General features: G+C 41.7%; 2 protein-coding genes across 3 annotated transcripts in view; both read left to right on the forward strand.

Annotated features, from left to right (window-relative positions):
* The first annotated feature begins 233 nt into the window (after positions 1–233).
* On the forward strand, positions 234–15,493 carry kiaa0232 (KIAA0232 ortholog). 2 transcript variants are annotated; one of them, XM_078275535.1, is made up of 8 exons: positions 234–585; positions 2,645–3,230; positions 3,650–3,790; positions 7,360–7,429; positions 7,532–7,616; positions 7,765–11,149; positions 11,348–11,456; positions 12,101–15,493. In XM_078275535.1, the coding sequence occupies exons 2-8, from the start codon at positions 2,994–2,996 to the stop codon at positions 12,115–12,117; spliced, it is 4,044 nt and encodes a 1,347-aa protein (XP_078131661.1). In that variant the 5' UTR covers positions 234–585; positions 2,645–2,993; the 3' UTR covers positions 12,118–15,493. The 2 variants fall into 2 exon arrangements, with proteins under 2 accessions (XP_078131661.1, XP_078131662.1); XM_078275536.1 differs by lacking the exon at positions 234–585 and adding an exon at positions 670–777.
* Positions 15,494–16,390: 897 nt separating this feature from the next.
* Positions 16,391–19,472, forward strand: part of tbc1d14 (TBC1 domain family, member 14) — a 37,767-nt gene continuing 34,685 nt past the window's right edge. The window contains exons 1-2 of the mRNA XM_078275537.1: positions 16,391–16,492; positions 16,742–16,973. Coding sequence (XP_078131663.1) covers positions 16,925–16,973 — 49 coding nt within the window. The 5' untranslated portion in view covers positions 16,391–16,492; positions 16,742–16,924. The remainder of the gene's footprint in view (positions 16,493–16,741; positions 16,974–19,472) is intronic.

Raw genomic sequence — 19,472 nt, forward strand, 5'->3', positions numbered from 1 at the left:
ATTATTGAGTATATTGTGCCTCTAGCCATAACATAGTGCTAAGACAAGAGTTATTAAGTTGGTGTTTTTGTTTTTTATTTTTTAATAATTCCTACAAGTTAAACCCAAAGGAGACAATTGAATCGCTTATTTAATGTTTAGTTCTGAGTGTTAATTTGCTCAATGTCATTCATCATATGACTTTAGTTTGAAGAGTACTAGTTGGGCTTCTGATGCAATACCCTAGCGGAGGAATCAAACCTGAATAGGACAGGGGAGGTTTGCTGTTTGTTGCCTAGATACGAACGCGGATGGTGGCGCATTTAGGAGTCCTTCTCTGAATGAAACTGGCTTTTCGATAGCGGACATTGTGGTTCTAGATGTAACTGTCATCGAGGAATGGCCTTCCTCCTGCTTGAGCCGGAATGTCGCCGTTTTCCTTGACGCTGTTGAAGAAGCACTGGATGTGAAAACAGCGCCATTTCTGTCGGCGTCCATGATACGCGATGCTACCGCAGCGGATTCCAGAGCTCGAGCTCGGAACGGCAGCGGAAGAGAAATAGCCGCTCCTCTTTCGCTGCTCCTCTTTACTTCAGCCCGCGGCAGGTTTGTAACCAACTGGGAGTTTTCTTGTCAAACTGTGGTGTTTTTGTCCCTGTTAAGTGTTCCTTGTTTAGTCAGTTTACTCTTTCGCTGTATGACGATATGGCGTACATTTTTGAAGGGAAAACGTCTGACAGTCCTCCGGTAGCCCGCCGGGGCAGCCGCTCCTCCTCCCCCTAGGTTACAACAACAAACGTACGTGAAAGCTAACGTTAGTTTAAATCTGAATCGCACATCTCTACAATATTGTGTTGACTTTTGGCCATTTTGGGTGCTACGTTTCCGACTGAAAGTTTAGACTTGGCCTAACGTTAGCGTGTTGCTGTTTGCTAGTTAACTATTTAATGGAGAACCGTCAGGGCTCTAATGTCACTCTGCAGCCTTCGTTCACTGTCCGACATAACACCAACTTAACGTTAACGTTAGCTAGGTAGCCTTTGCGGGACGGGGAAAGATCGTGATTAGCATTAAATTAATTCACGCTAGGCTGCAATGTAACATCCTGTCTCACTAATGAACGTTAGGTAAACGTAAAAATAACAAACTGCCTAATGACAGGAGACGAGCAGCTCTCGGTAGCTAACTTAGCTCATTAGCTAACGTTAAAGGTCGGTGGTCCAGCTAACCTTGCGATTTGACTGCAAAGTGACGCTAGCTAACAAATTAATACCACAAGTCGGTACAACGTTACTTGACACTTCAACCGTTACCAAATCACCAATGGCATTACTGCTTCATCTTAAATGCCGTTCCTGGCTGTTCTGTAGCTAGTTGCCTTGCCGCACTCGATAGCCCAGCAATGTAACATTAATGTCCGTAAACCATAACGTGAAACATTTGCACAACGTTACAGTGCACCCGAAGTAGGCTAAAGTAGGTAACTGTTGTTAACACGGCACAAACTGCACGTATGTTATTTTCCATGTCAGAGAAATTGCCATAAGAAATGGGTTGCAGGATAAAGTTGGTTTGTGGGCAGGGCAATCGAGAGCTAGCCGGCCGGGGCTAGTGTGCATACAAGAAACAGCTGGGTTGTAGACACTGGTCAGCCATGTTTAGCAATTATCGATGAAGCTAGCTAACCTTTTAGCTGTTGTGTATCTGTATTTATTTAACTGACATAGTCATTCCACGAAAGGGTGATGCTTGCTGAAATAATATGGTTGCATATTATCTTGCATTATATTTTGCCCTTTTGACGTATCTAATGGGTAAAACCTAGAATATCCTACTGTTGAGTGACGACCAGGCCAGCCAATGAAATCGGCGCAGCCTCCATTTGCTCCTCACGTCTGTCCCCTAATCCGCTGCTGCTATGTGAAACACATGCACTTGACAGCCACACAGTCATTCTAACTGGAGTTTGCTTGTTGTTTGTTATTGGCACAAATCTAGGAGATATTTGGTTGTATTACTCACAATTGAAACTACAAGCTGTTATTTTGTGATTTGTAATGAAGGGAATACCAAGTAAAGTGGTGCTTCCTGTTTTATAAAGCCTTGTATCAGGTGTTTCAAAAGTACTTGGTCATGGCCACTTCTCTCATTTAATTCTTGTTACATCACATTTACGTAACAGGCGGGTCATAAGGCATCATTACACATACAAACTTGAAAAACTCTGATGTTTGAGGTACTTTCACATTAATGTGAGAGGTCACTTTGTAGTAAATGTGCTGTATTTTGAGGAAATTGCACATTACTTTAACATGTTAATCACTTTAAATAGGTCTTATCACAATAATGTGTCATGATTGTGAGTGCTGTTTGCATTATTTAAAGAGCTCGTGCTCTCTCAGGAGCCCATTAGCTTGCTAGTAATCAAGGTTATTCACGATCAGGCTACATCATTCGGGAGAAAGACCACAACTTATATGCTGTGTGGTAGGATCCGTCGTAACATTTGTCTCCCTGTTTCTTAGCCATTTTAAAATCAAAGAAATGCATTTATTTTGCTGTTTGGCTCTGTGCTGTGGTTATGTGTAAGGTCTTTGACCATATTGCATTCAATATTGAAAATATTTATGAGAAACTGATGCATGGTTTTTTTTCTCTGTTTCAGGTTGTGCCGGTGAAGTAAGACGTAGCCCCAAAATGGACCCCTCCGACTGAGACGCAAACACATTCTGTGTTTTGCTCAGCAGCTGAGATCTATCAGCAGCATAAGCCATGCCTGACGATTAAAATCCCCCGTTTGCTCAAAGCAATAATAAAAAAAAAAAAAAAGAAGAAAAAAACATCCTACATGTCTCCCCATGTAGAGCCCCTTCAGTGCGTCCTGCTGGAGTGACTGTCCTCTCTTCCCAAGGTTCTGCTTCGTCCTCTCTCTGTACCCTTCTCCACCGACCACCCTACAGTCCCTACCCATCACAATGCTGCGTCACCTGAAAATGACCAACACCTGAGGTCCCATGCGTCCAGTGAGCACCGATTCAGACGGTCCTGCTCCTCCTGAAAACCACTCTTGCCCCTACCCCCTCGTGGGCCCCCTGCCTGCCTCAGAGATGTCCCTGCTCCAGTCGCTGGGTCCAGTACAAAGCTGGCTCTGCCAGGAGCTTGAGAAGTGCGGGATTGATGCCATGATTTACACCCGCTACGTCCTCAGCCTTCTCCTGCATGACAGTTACGACTATGACCTGCAGGACCAGGTGGGCTCCCACAACCTTAATGAAATATTTCTAGTCAAAGTCAAAACACTTACAAAGTTTTTGTTTGTCATTGTTAGGGTTAGTGTTTTGCATTGTCAAATGAGTAGGCAGTGGGCTTTATACAGGAAGGGAAGTAAGTGTGTAAATATAATGGCCTAGGTAGAGGAAAACATCAATTTGGCAGGAGAGGTTAACAATGGGGCTTTTCTTTCACACCATGGTGCTTCTACCACTGACTAATTCCTCCTTTTGATTCCTGTCATTTGTCATTACAGTCATTGATATGCAGTTTGCTGTGTTAGTGTGCTAATTTCTTCTATAGAAATGTTTAGAGTGTAATGTAAATGTGTAATGTTTCTATGCTTTAAAAAGGTTGTTTTGTCCTTTTTGTGAGTGACTTTTCTCGGTATGTGTTAAAGGAAAATGACATCTTCTTGGGCTGGGAGAAGGGAACTGGGAAGAAATGGGGCAAGAGTAAGAAGAAAGGAGGGACCGACTTGAGTCTTGAGGAAATGAAGAAGCAAGCTGCTGTGCAATGCCTCCGCTCTGCATCTGATGAAGTAAGCAGCATTATCACTCAGACTGTTGTAGTCCTGAGATTTTGATGATTTATGAGGATGGTGTTAATCAAGTTATGATTTATTTTTCTGTAGTGTAAAATAATAATTAACATAAATCACTATGGCTTTGTAATAATAATGCAAACAAGTCATTAGTAATGCATTGAAGCAGTAACTCTTTGACCAGCCTCGTCTTATGTGAAACTTTTTTGAATGAAAATAATTTTCAATACAGAAGGCATGTCAGAAATGTTAGTATTCTTTGTTGTATGTTAAGGTGCAGTCATGCAGGTATTAATTGCATAAATCACAGTGAATAGACACTGAATGAAGCTATGTCAATGTGGGTGGCTAAAGCATTGAACAAGGGAAGATCTTCAATGTACATGCATTGTCAGCTCATGTGGCTGGGTGGCCACACCTTCAATTAGCCGTCACTGAAAAGGTAGTCTATATCCTTGACGTTCCACTTCCAGTATTGCTCTGTTGCCGCTGGAAAATCTGCCGGATTTCACTCATTTAGGCCAGATATCTAATGCCTTGGGGCTTCCTTTGTGTTAGCATTCTAAACTCCGGTGGATTTGTGAGGACTATGGTTAACTGCTCCTCAGATCTCTGCAGGGTAAATCCAGACAGCTAGCTAGACTATCTGTCCAATCTGAGTATTCTGTCGCATGACTGAAACTACTTTATTTTTTATTTTTGGGCATTTCTGCCTTTATTCAATAGGAAAGCTGAGATATGAAAGGGGAGTGAGAGGGGGGAAGACGTGCAGGAAAACCCGTCACAGGTCGGACTCGAACCCTGGACCTCTGCACATGTGCGCCTGCTCTACCAACCGAGCCAACCGGCCACACTAAAACAACTTTTAAACGTACACATGTTCCACCAAAACAAGTTCCTTCCGAGCCTATTTTGCAGCGGCACCGCAGCTTTTCTCCGGCGCTTAGCACCGCCCAAGGCGATTGTGATTGGTTTAAAGAAATGCCAATAAACAAATGATGTAATACGCTCATTTGCACACATTCGTTTGCATAAAGCTTTGTGGTTGTGTCGGTAGCAGCGAGGAAAAGATTACCCAAAGCCATATAAAATAATTAACCATATAATCACAAACTCACTGCAGAGACATTGTTTAGCCCATTTTAATTAAGTAAAAAAAACCTAAAATCCTGAAGGTATAGTGCATAGCCCCAATGAGGAATTCAAAGTAATGACCCCACTGTCGGTGCATCCACATGACGCAAGTAAATGAAGTATCAATAATTTTTACTCCTAATACATTACAAAACCCATTGCTAACCTTTTCAAGAGCAGCGTGTCCGACCTTAGTCCCTTTTCTTTTTCCAGCTTCTTCCAACTAGGAAAAGCCATACCAATGGTTATCCGTGTTTGTCTTTGCTGTCGGTCAATTTCTTTTTTGGATTTTAGTCCTACTGAACTTGTAGGTCTTTTCTTAGCAGTACAATCACTGACTGAAACATTTTGTGGGCCCTTCTTCGGGTCTTCACTTGGGACCCCATTTGTTCAGGTCCTATCCCTAAAGGTGTAGACACACCGAGCCGATGATCGGCCGTTGGACAGTCTGGCGAGGTCAGTGACTTGAGTCTGTTCGGTGTGTTCCGTGCCGTCGTCCTTCATTTTGGCCGATTTGACATGTATAATTGGCGGGGCGGGCACTGCCGGCAGTCGGACTCAAATGACCCATCTGATTTGGTAGAGTGCTAACCCGGAAACAGGGAGCGGGATGAGCGTGACTAGAGTCTCTCGAAATCTGACGAAAATCTTTTAAACTGACCTTTTGTTAATCTGAAATGAAGACAGATTCAGCAACTGCACGGCCTATTTCTCGCTTAAAATGTTTTCAGAAACACGTCCGGTGAACTATTTTAGTCCAATATGAGATCGTATTCTGAATGAGTCGCCATGACAGTCTGTCTTTTGAATTTCTGGAGAAACCAGACCCCGTGACACGTTCGTCCAATCAGCTGCCGGTTTTCATTTTTGGGCGACAATACAGATTAGCGCCGCCTGCTGTTATGCAGACGTATTACGTCTCGTCGCTTTGGTGTGTTCCGAGGCACTTTTTGGACCAATTTGGGGGAGACTGATCAGCCCAACTGCCTTTTCTGCCGACGTTTGGCCGTCGGCTCTGTGTGTCCATCCCTTAAGCCGTATAATGGCAGGGAGAGCCCTGCCTTGATATAAAACAATGCTATCCTCACTTATAATGCGTGGCATTCGAAGGAGTGTCATTTGCATGTAAGCGTATTCATTTGATTCCATACCTATGACTCAAAAAAGCTGCAGATAGATTTACAGTACTTAAACTTTCTTCAATGGCCTGCAGTAGTAAGTGAGGTGTGATTTAGTTGAGAATGACACAACATAAAGCTGGAGGGAGGGTAGGGGGAAGGGTCTGCAAGGCAAGAGGAGGAGTGTTGAGCTCCTCTCTGGGGACTGGATTCTGCAGTCTATTTTTTAACCAGTATACACTGCACAGGATTGCAGCAGTGAGCGGCAGAGTCGGTCGGCTGTCAGCTGACCGGCATTAGCACAATGATGCAAGAGGAAACACAGGGCAGGAGGAAACTTTGCTTTGCTTTTCATGAAGTGGCATGGTAAGGAATATTATTTTCCGGAAGAGTGATCAGGAAATGAGTGAGCTAAAGTGTATGTCAGGACTGGTACTCAGGAGCAGCTATGTTGTGATTTTTTTTAATTTTTTTAGGCCAATTGCTTCGACAGTGCCTACCTGATCTAAGCTTGCGTTTGAACATTGTTGTTTTGTTTATTTCAAACCCTTGATTATGTTTTTTACGCATCATATTGCTCAATGGGAGAAGGCAATAAGCGAAACAGCATATGTAGTAAATGTCCAGTGTCTTAGGACATAGTGAGGTAATCACTTGTACTGTTGCTTAACCCCTTTTTTTTATTTTTTTGAAAGCATTTCTGCACCATAGCTAAATATAGGACCGTCATGGCAGAGCATGCCTATGCTCAGCCAGTTTGACTTGTGTCACATTAAGGTTCAATGTAGCTTCAATGTTTAGAAACTCTGCATTCTTACCCAAGACTACTGGGTCATGTTGTTTTGAAGGTAGAAAAAGCAAAAAGAAATGATTGTTTGGCTTGATTTTATACAGATTCTAAAGCAGGTATTCAGTGTCCCACTTAAAATACCTGGGTAGGATTTTGTTAAGTAGTTAACTAATCCCTATAATATATCACTACAATGTAGTTCCAGTAGTACTCTACCATGATATTGACATTGTCATCAGTCATTCCTGTTCTACAGTACCGGTAAGATGTGCCATTTGATTACATTTTTTGACAGTCTTCAGATGTGTAACAGTGTTTTTCACTCACGTTGCTGGGTGTACAACTTTTGCCAAATATGTTTGTATGTTGAAATGTGCTCACACCAATTCCAACTATTGTTCAAGCTCAAAGTTTTGTCACATTCACAAGTATACGAATACATCATGTAATGAAATTTATATCTGCTGTTCACAATATTTAGTTTGAGTTCTCAAAAATCTGTCTGTTTTGTCTCATTTGTGCAGAACTCTGGAATTGAGAGCCTGGTTGAAGAGCTTTGCTCTAAACTAAAGGACATCCAAAACAAACAGAAAGGTTTGGTTGAAGACCGTTATTATCATTTAGAATTTTTTACTAAAAAAAATAGAAATTAAATAATAATTGCTCTAATAAATTGTCTTAATGTGCTTTTTACAGAGGAAAAACAGATTCAAAAGAAATCTGATGGCTCTCAGTCTCCGGAGCGAGCTGAGTCCCCCTCTTCAAAGGACCAGGTGGAAATGTAAGCTACATCATGTATATTGTGGACCTATGAATGTGCATATTTACAAAAAGTGGCTGCAGAACACAACCCGTGCATTTGTTTATTTGAACTCTGCTGCTATGAATGGATTTAAATCAAGTTTTCTCTCGGTCTGTTTTGACTGCAGGTATTATGAAGCCTTTCCTCCTTTGTCAGAGAAACCAGTTTGTCTCCAAGAGATTATGACGGTGTGGAACAAAGCTAAGGCCTGCGCATATTCAAGTTCATCATCTGCAGCACCACAGACCAGCACAGACACCTCTTCCCCAAAAGATTGCAACAGTGAAGGTGAGGCTGCGAAGGAGCGAAACCTCGAAGCATGTGGCACCATCACTACTGTGACCAACGAGAGAGGCCAGCAGCGACGAAGCAAGAGGGAGAAAGAAAATCGATACCATGGTGGTGCAGGAGCAGAGGAGAAATCTACCGTCCACTCGAAGAGACAGACGAGACACAGATCTGAGGGCAAATACAGACCCAGATCCTGGTCTTCTGGCTCTAGTGAGGCGGGCTCCAGCTCAAGTGGGAACCAGGGTGACTTGAAGTCATCCAGAAGCAAGGCAGTTAGAATAAGGCACAAATCCAGGGAGGCTGCAAAGAATAAGAGAACACGCAACAGCGGGCAGGTGAAGCTACAGGTGAAGTTAATCGACAGAGAGGAGCGAAGAAACGCAGGAGGGAGCAGTAGCAGTGCCACTGGAGGCGCTGCCAAACAACCACAGCTTTACAAAAAGGGGAAGAGACCTCTGAAGGAGATTCGTAAAGATCCAGGCTGGAAGGAGGGGAAAGAGTCCGGAGTTGAGGCCAGAAACAAAAAGGAATACATGGAGGAGCCACTTTGGTACACTGAGCCCATCACAGAGTATTTTGTACCTTTCAGCAGCAGACAAAGCAAGCTGGAAACAAAATACCGAAACAAGGTAGACTCTCCTGATGGCTTTGCTTTGTCAGCCGACATGGAGAGGCTGCCGGAGAGAATCCAGGGAATCTGCATTGCCAATGAGAGCTACCACAGAGCTTACCTAGCAGCAGGCTCCTTTGTAGATGGGCACTTTGTGGAAGGGCCTGGCGAAGCAGAAGATGAAACTGTTGAACTCACTGGGACCTCAAGCTGCCCTCAGCCAGAGGATAGTAGAGATTTAGATGACGAGCATCTGTCTGAATTCACTCACTTCTATGAAGTTGACATTTATCAATCCATATTGGATACTAGTGCCTCAGACTCTGTACAAGAAAGTCGGATCTTGAGCATGATTCGACAAAAAAGCAAAGAGCAAAGAGACGTTGAGGCAGAATGTTGTTTAGTGTTAGATGGCCTTGAGCAGCAAGGGGAAAGTGCAATATGGGCAGACTCACAGGAAGCTTCAGGATCTATTGGATTCTTAATGGAGGATCTTGAAAACATGGCTCAAGTGTGGGGATGTTATTCGCCATCTACTTCAGAAGATATAGACGGAGAAAGCTTCGTAGGAGACTCTCCCATTCGACTCTCCCCCCTTTTCGATAGTGTTTCATTTACCCTGAGCAAACTATCTGGAAATCTGGAGGAGCCACCTGTCCCTGAAGCCACCAGTGAACCCTCTGGTTTGAACTCATCCTGCTTCTCTCTTTTTGAGCTGCAGTATGACAGCCCCACTTTTCCTTTTTCCTGCGACTCACTCACCGTTGGTCATGAAAACAACAACAACACAGATTCTAGTAGCTGTCTTGACCCCCATCCGCATAAACAGTCTCGTTTGCTAATATGGACCAAAAATAGTGCCTTTGACGAAACTGAACACTGTTCTAACCTTTCAACACGAACTTGCAGTCCGTGGTCACATTCAGAGGAGACTCGTTCAGACAACGAGCAAGGAAATGTTCCAACAGAGGATGCTGCTCAAATTGGCAACGAAGAGATTGTTTGTATAATCCCTCCTCTCTCTGGTACATATCTGGAGGATGAAATCTTGGATTTTTTGCAAGAAGACCCTGGCCGTAAGTGTGAGGATGTCAGTATTAGTACAGCATCCAATCAGACCTTCACCAAAAAATCTAAATTGGAGTCCATTTGTGGTATAGCATTGGAAGAGGATAAGAGTGAACAGTACAGCACTGGCATGTTTTCGGGCAACACAAACCAACACAGTGATGACTACAGCTCAGGGATAATAAAGGATATTTGGACTGCAATAGGAGATGACAAATCTGTAACGTCAAAGCAAGGAGCAGAGAAACCAAGCGAGGGGCTATTCTCCGATGAGTCAGGTGGTTACTGCTGCAGCTGTCTGGAAGTGCAGGCAAAGGGAGTTCCAATTCAGGGACCTCAGAAAAAAGCAGTGCAGCGCTCAGAGTATCACCTTTGGGAAGGCAAGAAAGAAGAACAGGACTTAGCCAAAAACAAACTCTCCAAGGTAGATGGTGCCGGGGATTACATGACTCCGTCCAAGCCCTGGGACTTGACCTCTGACAAGGAGAGTACATCATTCATCCTAGGAGGGGTGTATGGAGAGTTGAAGACACTAAGTGGTGATAAGAATTGGGCTGTTGTGCCGCCAAGTGACACCCAAGATAGCCTGCTACAGTGTGCCGCTGCAGCTGCATCTGCTTCCAGCTCAGATATGCTTACCATCACTGGCACGGATGTGTTCATGAACACTGGCAGCTGCTTTGCCCCTGGGCACAGGCCCCTGTGGAGGCCTCTTGTGTCCTTTGGGCAGAGTGACCAGGCCATTAAAGGAGGCGGAGATGGATTGAATAAGGGATTTTCTTTCATCTTCCATGAAGATTTGCTTGGATCTTACGGAGGCTTGCATGGTGAGGAGCAAGGTTTAGATTACCCGTTCGCATCCTTCAACCTGAACAATCCCTTCTCCCAAGTCCTCCATGTTGAGTGTTCTTTTGAGCCTGAGGACATGGCATCATTCAGTCCAGGGTTCAAGCCCAAATCTATTCTTTGCTCGGACTCTGAGAATGACGCCTTCCACCCACGAATATATGGCATCAACCGGACGCAGTACAGGGCAATTCGCATTTCCCCCAGGACTCATTTCCGACCAATATCGGCCTCAGAGTTATCTCCTGGAGGAGTGAGTGATTCTGAGGCTGAAACTGACAAAGAGGAGATGAGTTTTCCCGTCCTGGCGCCGGTGGACGTCTTTGATGATCCTCAGGCAGACCTCAAACCTCTGGAGGAGGATGCAGAATGTGAGGGCCCTTATTACGGGAAGTCAGAACTGGAATCTGGTAAATTCTTACCCAGATTAAAGAAGTCTGGCATGGAGAAGAGTGCCCAGACCTCTCTGGATTCACAGGAGGGCTCCAGTACCCTCCTGCCAATTGCTGAGCAAGAGATATGCTTAGACTGCAAAACGGCAGCAGCTGCACCCACTGCAGGTGGACAGACAGACGTCTCAGTCGGCAAGATTCAAAAGGAGGAGTCTTCAGGAGAAAAGCAGTCCTGCTTATCTGCACCAGCAGGTCAGATCCATAAGTATGGGATTGCTTATGACTTTGTTGGAGATGTGCCAGAGGTGAGGTTTTCTTAAAATGATCTCCTAAGAAATCAATATATTTTGTGATCTGTGTGCTTAAGAGTTTTTAACAAAAGTGTTGGCCTAACCACACATCGTTTCATAATCTGCCATCAGCTGTGAAGTGGGTTCCACCTGTGACGTCTCAGGCAGCGGTTTGTTAAAACACACTAACCACTTCTCATTTGTCTTGTTCAGTTCCCTCTGTTAAATATAAGTGGACAGGGAGGAACTGGCAACCAGCAAGACGAGTGCTGGTGGCAGAGCACACTCTGTTCCCCCCTTTTCCCTGGATCTCAGTGTACAGGTAAACCAGTTTTCATAAACGACTTTCTTTTTTCTTTTTTTTACCATTTTATTCACATAAGGTTCTTGCAACACATCAAACCAGTGAATTTAAACAGTTAATGTTTCATTGTTTTATTTCAATTTGAGAGAGAGCATTAGTTCGTTATAGACAAACGTGTGGGCAACAGATCCACACTGACACTCCACTCTTCATAGATGTTAACCAGTGCTATAGCGCTATGTGAACAGCACATTCAAATACAAATACTGTAATATGTGACCTCCCGAGTATTATGACTCAAAAGGAGTTTCTCATGGGGAAAAAAGACTGAAGTACCCAAATATTGATGGGATCCTAGAGACAGACCTGTACACTACTGGCCACCAGCTTCTGCTTTAACAACCATCAAAATATGTGAGCTGTCTAAATAGTATCCCCACTTTTGTTTCCGGCTATCAAAATCCGCTGAGGGATTTTGAGAAAAACATTAGCAGCGGCAATCAAGCTGAAATCCCTCATTGGGTCACAGAATCTGAACGGTCAGTTGGAAAATACAACAGATGCAAGCGGTAAAGAAATCAACAGGACAGTCAACAGTGAGCTGCAGCATGGATATTCAGGCGTGCAACAATCTAACCATTCTGCCTGACTTCTTTCTCCAGGGAGCAGCAACATTTGAATACTCCAGTTTTGCAGAGGACACCTGTCATAGAGAGGAGACCTTCCTCTCCTTTTGTGACTGGACCTCTACCAGCAAAGATTCAGGGTCATCTCAGAGCTGGAAAAACCTAATGTAGGCTCATTTTCTGACACACACCCCTTCAAACAAACTCACACATAACCCTGCTGGTTTTCATTTACTAACTTAAAAACCTTGTGTAATCAACAATCAGATCAACAACAAAAAAAAGTGCGAGGAAAAATAGGAAAACTCAAAAAATATGTTCAGTCTTTTGAGTGATGCAATGTGCAGACATGCATTTTAGGCATTTTAGAATGTGTTTAATTTGATTCTTCTGTACACTGGTCCTCATTCAAGTCTCAGTTAGGTAGTAGGGACAATCTTTTGTTCTATTCTCGTCCGTTTTGTTCCCACCATTTTGCTTTTGAGCTAGGATACTGGTTGTTGGTGGTATCTGAATGGTTGTGCATGTATGTTCGTCCAGCCAGTCTCACTCCCCTTTTCCCTAGTTGAACATAATCTTGTGTGAAACGGCTGCTATCGCATCCTCTACTTTCCATCTTGTGTTCAGAAAGATAATAGAAGGATGTTGAGGTTTTTGAGTTGTGTAAGCATTTGAGAGTTTAATTAAAATAGTTTGTTTTGGAAGACTTTCTGAATGTGAAGTAGAGAATGTGTGCAGCTTTCTTCTTTCTATCCCGAAATTCCCCATGTGTGAAAAGTTATCATAAATGAGTCTGATTTTTGAATGGTGATAGTCATACAGAAGTTAGTAATAGACCTAGTATGGTTTGTGAGGCTAAAATAATAATACAAAAAATCCTCTAAAAATAAAAAAAACAGGAAATCAAAAGAGTTTTGTTGGAAAGAATACTAATAATCTACTTGAAATGCAATGCTGTAAAAGAATTGGGGGATAAAAAAGAAAAAAAAAAAGTTTGTGTTTTGGGTTAAAACATCATAAAAAAACATGACTACAGCCATTTCTGCAGACACCTGTGTTGCAACTGAATGAAACATTTTGTTTTAATTTTTTTGTAATTTCTATGGTACAGACTATTGGTGCTATAAATATGTTCAAACACCTTTTTTTTGAATTTGCAGTTCCACAGTATGGCTGTGATAAGTAGATGGCATAGCCTAGTTTTGATTGTAGTCCAGACAGTCAGACTCCACGAATATCTTTTTGCGAAAATTGTGAAAAGAAGGAAAAAAAAAAAAAAACAGTTTAGCCTGATCGCGGCTCTTGCTTAATGTGTCTTGTTTTTTTTCTTAGTTGTCAGGCCTGTAACAGCTGAAGCAGACATACGTGCAGATAATCAATCTCACGTTGCTACACATCTTTTCAGTTACTTGTCCCCAAAGCAGAAAGGACAAAATCAGCATTGACTGATGGTTAATTGTCCCTCCTGCAGCTAAACAAATGTCTAACGAAACAAGTGGCGGGGTGGTGGTCAAACCAAAAACATGGCATAATTACACTAAGGTACAAAATGCTTTCTTTCTTTTTTTCCCATATGAGGTGTGTTTTTATTATTTTTTTGGTTTACAATATATCTTGTTGAAATATTGAGTAATGTCTCACTGTTTGTGTGTTGGCAACAGAACTTGTGAAGGCACTGGTTCAGAATGAGTGCACTAGAACTTTATCTCAGAGAAACGTGAATGTATGCAGAGACATACAGTACATTCACACACACACAAAAAAAAAAAAAAAATGCAAATGCATAAGTGCCCCCCTAAATTTAAAAAGGCCGGGAAAAAAAAAAAAAGCTATAAAACGATTGAGGTGTGGTTGGACTGGCCCTTCTTGTGACCTGTGCTGAAATGAAATGAAGTCAAAGCATCTGCAGAGAAATGCATTGTGCAATTCTTAATACATTTTTTCTTACCTTTCGATTTAACTTAAAAAAAAAATAAAAAAAATTCGAACCGGTTATGAGGATAGTAGAAGGGTGACTTATTTGTCACGTACCATGAAACTGAAGCACAGACAACTGAAATCATCCCTCCATTAATGGGCAATGAAAAACAGGTCAGCAGTGTGAGCAGACTCTGTAATGCACTGTCGCAGGTAAAGGTGTCTCTATTGCGGGCATGGCTTTGGAAAATGGCTTCTTCATTTAAAAATGCAAAGCTTGTATGTATGGTTTGTTCAATCCAATGCCACTTCAGTTGGGGAAAAAAAACAAAAAAAAAACCCAAGTAGCTGAATGAAAGGTACTCCAACTTCTGGGTCTTGTCACCTTTCTTTGACAGTCATCAGACACTCAGGAATTTTTTAATATAAGCATACTGCATAATCTACACTCAGACCTGTGACAGTGCATTGATGCATCAATGTAAAACCTTTTCTTTGATTGTAGAGCAGAAATTATTGACAGGAGTTCTTTTCAAGCAAACCACAGAGGTGACTGTCATTAACTTAGAGCTATAGCTTTAGGGGGGGAAGAACTAAGCCATTGTAGATTTGCATACGCAATGTGGAGGGGAGTTCAAGAGCCCTGAGAGTCCTATGCAATACCTTGGCGCATGTAAACATTCGAGAATATATGGAGAAAAAGTCATTCAGTTAGTTTTTGCATGTTTACTTTTGCGTGAGGGACGCCTGAGAGAAAACAAAAACAAATCATTGACGGTCTCTAAAAATGCAGCATGCAAACATCACACTTGTTTTTTTTTTTTTTTTTTAATGTTGGATTTAAAGGCATACTATGTAACTTTCCCCTCGTCGGTCCCACTACAGGTTGTCTCATTGGAACTACAGCCGCGGCTGTAGTTCCAATGAGACAACCTGTAGTGGGACCGACGAGGGGAAAGTTACATAGTATGCCTTTAACAAAATAGTTTGGTTGAATATTTAAAAAAATAAATAAATAAATTAAAAAAAATACAAGTGAGGTTAAATAGGCGATTGAAAGAATGTTGTGAGTGTGTGAATCTGTGAGTGAATGTGTGCAAGTAGTTAAGTGACAAAAAGCACTTAACATGGGAGTCGAAAGGAACGCATCCCACCTTTCCTAATTTAATTCTTCCATTTTAATAGGCCATGTTGGGGGGGGGGGGGACGGGACACAACATGCATGATGAGAAAAATGCATTCAGTGAGGGTATATGCATTTGGAACGACACTGACCGGGTCGCTGAGTTTCAATTACACCGTGGTCTGAAGAACATATCCAGCACTGAAAACTTGAGTTTTTCCTCATCTTTTCATTCCCACCTAGATGCTCCTTCACCCCCCCCCCCTCCATGTTCCTAAATCCTAACTATCCTGAGTAGAAGTGTTCTGATTTCATGTACACCCTGAGTAAATTATTTTGTTTCATTGTGGATTTTCTTAACATCTAATAAAGGAATAAACCAAACCTCAGCCTATGAATTCCCCTGTTTTTATTTTTTCAAGTGGTAACAACTCAGACAGGAAGCAAAAGCAGCTTAACATTTCAAATCCACGACCTGATGCTAACACTAGAGGGCAGGGTGACGATGCTGTAGGAGGAACAGCCAGCTCGTTTATCATATCACAGGCTTTAGTTAGGATTGTCTGCTGATGGGTAATACTATTGTAATGGTAAGCTTCAAACATTTTAGGACATATCCATTTATGTTGTTGTTGTGGGTTGTCATTGAAGAATTGGTTCTATATATTGTTTGGTGGACACTACAGCATCCATCCAAAAGGTTGTAATGAAATCATATTAACATCACTTTTTCTTTTATCGGGCAATGCATGTTTTTTTTTTTTTGGCCACATTTTCTAGTATTTAAAATAGGGTTAGGGATTTGGTTACATATCTTGATATACTCTTTTTGAAACTGGATATAGAATTCGATATATTTTGTGTAATCTGGCACTAATTGTTACAAAATAAGTGAAAATTAAATTAATATCTGGAATGAAATTTCCTAATCACATTTGGTATACTTTATTATTATTTTTTTTATGTTTGTATAACATCTAGATTGATTGAATGGGATTAAACAGGTGGACATGTTTCATTCAATAATAATACTAGGCTACTAATAATATTGCCGCCCAGTGACGTAGGCCAACATTTAGGAAGAATATTCCAAAGAATACAACTATTTTGAACCCTTGAAATGGAAACCCACAATATTATACAAATACAATATATATTTTTTAACATTAACGAAAGTTATAACACATTGAAAATCTCGCGTAACAGTTCTAGTTCTGCGGAATTCACTTTTCTTTCCAAAGTCAGCAGGTTCTCAGGTTGCGGGGTCGATTATTAATGCCTTCTGTTCCAGACAGGTGAATCTATCGACGGTGATCATTCTCGACTCGATTACAACGCACTCCACGGTACAAGTTTGTTTTAAAATGGCGGCGGAAGCGTCAAAACAGGTATGAAATGTCAACGATACTGGATAAACTTGTGAAATGTGTCTGTTTGAATAACACCGGAGAAGCGGTTCCTCTCCTGTAGTGATGCTGTGAGAGCAACAAAAAAAAAAAAAAAAAAAGTCTCGTATTTGAACTTAATTTGGCTGCATTTGAGGAAGCGCTACGAAAACCATCGAGTTTGCGTCAGCAGCAAGTGCACTACTTTGCGAGCAAGTGTGGTTAGACAAAAAAGGTGTTTCTTGTTTACAGCCTCTTGTGCCCCCCCGCCGAGGTGAATGTATGCAAATTGCCTCACACTGGTGCTGTTTGTGTGTGCTCTAAGCTGCGTTGAGGAGAAAGGGAGGTAGGGTGGTGCAGCAGCAGTCACAGCATCATCATGCACCGCTCCAGCCGGCGGCTACCTGCCTCTCACCTGTAGCATCAACCGGCAACATGGCGAACACGAGACACGGTACCCAGGACCGGGGAGACGGCCGCTGTGGTAGGTAACCATGATGTGATGTATGTATCACTGTTTACATACGTAGGCTACCACATGAACTCTGACCTGATACCGTATGTGCAGTGCCCCCACCCCCCCGGTAACATTACAAGTCACGCCAAACTGCATTTTAAAATGTCTTGGTTTAAATACGGCCTCGAATGGTGTACATTTACACGGTTGATAAACCATGACGTAGCATTTTGAGATTTATTTAACCCTTGTGTTGTCCTCGGGTCAAATTTGACCCGTTTTTAACGTTTTTTATTTTTTATATCAGAAATATGGGTTAATATGGGTATATGGTATATGGGTAGAAACCATACAACAAATACACCCATGCATCCATGTTTTATTTAATTTCACAGCATTTGAAAAAATGTTTTTTTTTTTTTAAATGGTTTCAAAACAGCATCCTGACCAAACTTTGACACACAAACCAGTCTGTGATTCACTCCACATCCTCTGATCTTAACTATTCTATTAGTCAAAATAATTCATATCTTTTTTCCAAACTCAAAAATTAGGTTTAATGTCATTTAAATTAGGTTAATTAAAAAAAAAAGCGTAAAAGGAAGGACAAAAACGTCCGAAAAAGTTCCAAAGAAAGCGCCTTTTTTTTTTCTCCAATTTTGGCCCAGAATGATAAGTCTGGTTTCTGAGGTTCAATATGAACTTATAATCACACAGTTAAGAACATGTTGTGAAATGTTTATAGCCATTAATTAGTCATTAATTCAGCCAGAAAATGGTATTCATTTTGGCGTACATTTAAAGTATCAAGTGGAACTTGCTGAGATGTAAACGTTTGACCCCCAAAAGTTATTAAAACAGTGACTCGTAACCTTTTGGGAATTGCTAAAGCCAGTCTTCATTTCGGCAATACAAAAACCAAACTCTTTGCTCAAATACAGTTTCAACTTTTATCCACTAGGAGTTGTTCATTGTAGACTGTTTCTAGGAAGAGATTTTGAACATTGAAAATGTTGAAATTAAATGTTTGCATGTAAATGCAGCTGAATTGAAAAAGAGTCATGTAGGCTGGGGGGGGGGGGAACAGGGACTTCTGAAATAGTTTTTATGTCATGTGCCCTGTATTATACGCATCACACCATGCATTCCAATCTTTGGCTGAAGGATTGGCACATTTATATTGTCTCAACCCAAACCGACGAGCACTTTCTTAGAAAACCACTTAAGCATTTCCCACATTTCAGAATTAGTGATGGTATAATGTTAGCCGACGTTGTAACCTAAGTTGAAAGTAATTCTAATGATAATAATATCAAGGCTCGCAGAACAAGATTGCTGTGTGTACTCAACTGGGTGTTTCAAGTTAAACCGACAATAACAAGCCACCTTTTGCTTTCATCATGACTTATTAAAACAAGAACATACATGTCTATGCTGGCGTGGCCCTTACAGTTCACTGCTAACGCATTTCAATGCTGAGTGACATTGCATTTATATTTTAAATATAGATTTCAAAACCGTTGCCCGTTTACAGCAGCACGTGGTGCTAATATTAATGACTCAGTTTGTACAGAGTCTGATTTTTTTTTTTTTTTTTTTTTTAATATAAAGTGACCTCTGGTTGTAGATGATTTCCACAGCGGCACAGGACCGACCTGTTCCTACGTTTTGTGACAAAGTCTACCAGGCTCACATGACAACCTGCAGGTCAGGGTTTAGAGCTTGGATAAAAATCTGGCTTTGTGTGTAAACCATTTGGAGAACATTAGGCCCTGCTGACGTTAAAAGTGTATTTATTGTGCGTGTGTGTGTTCGTTCAAGGCCCTTACTGTCAGCAAGCACAGACAGCATTTCCTGTTGAAGAACAAAAACACCCCCACACACAGCTACAACAACGGGGCTATGATGCTAGTGTGCTATCTGAAGTCATGGGGATTCATGACATTCCAAGTGTGAAACAGGAGGGTTACGCATGTCTCCGTCCATGAGCGTCGCAAGCTTAAGGCCTCCTGCACACTGGCTGCGTGGCGTGAGCGTGTCAGCTGCGTGGCGTGTCCGGTTTTATTTCAGCTCCCATGTTAACAGGTTAGAGCGTGCACACTGCCTGCGTGACGTGCACGTCTCAGAAAACGCGTGCATGCTAGAAATAGGACCGACGCCTGTTTTTCACGCGACACGCAAGCGTGTTGGAAGCGTTTCCAGGCAAAATAGAATAGGAAAAGATGTTTAAATATGTCATTTTGACACAAATACATTTAATAAATGACATGTTGATGTTTGAAAGTCTCTAGGTTTTGACATAAATGTAATAAAAAAATAATAATAATTATCGTTTTTCAAATATTGCACCTGTCAATACAGAAGGAAATTTTCTGTAGCCTATTTTGCCGTCAATACTGCCGACGTTGTCTTTTCTTGTAAACAAATCAGTATATATTTATGTTAAACATGAAATATACTACTGCTTGAGTGCATTTTATCAATGGGAAACATCCATGTGTACAGACAAGGCTAGCAGCAGCAGCA

This window comes from Sander vitreus, chromosome 19, assembly GCF_031162955.1.
Source record: "Sander vitreus isolate 19-12246 chromosome 19, sanVit1, whole genome shotgun sequence".
Lineage (NCBI taxonomy): Eukaryota > Metazoa > Chordata > Actinopteri > Perciformes > Percidae > Sander > Sander vitreus.

Excerpts from the sequence above, each read along its gene's own strand:
- kiaa0232 (XM_078275535.1), top strand. The coding sequence starts at position 2,994 with ATGCGTCCAGTGAGCACCGATTCAGACGGTCCTGCTCCTCCTGAAAAC. Across the intron at positions 7,617-7,764 it reads TCAAAGGACCAGGTGGAAAT|GTATTATGAAGCCTTTCCTC; the intron begins GTAAGCTACATC and ends TTTTGACTGCAG. Across the intron at positions 11,150-11,347 it reads TTGTTGGAGATGTGCCAGAG|TTCCCTCTGTTAAATATAAG; the intron begins GTGAGGTTTTCT and ends TGTCTTGTTCAG.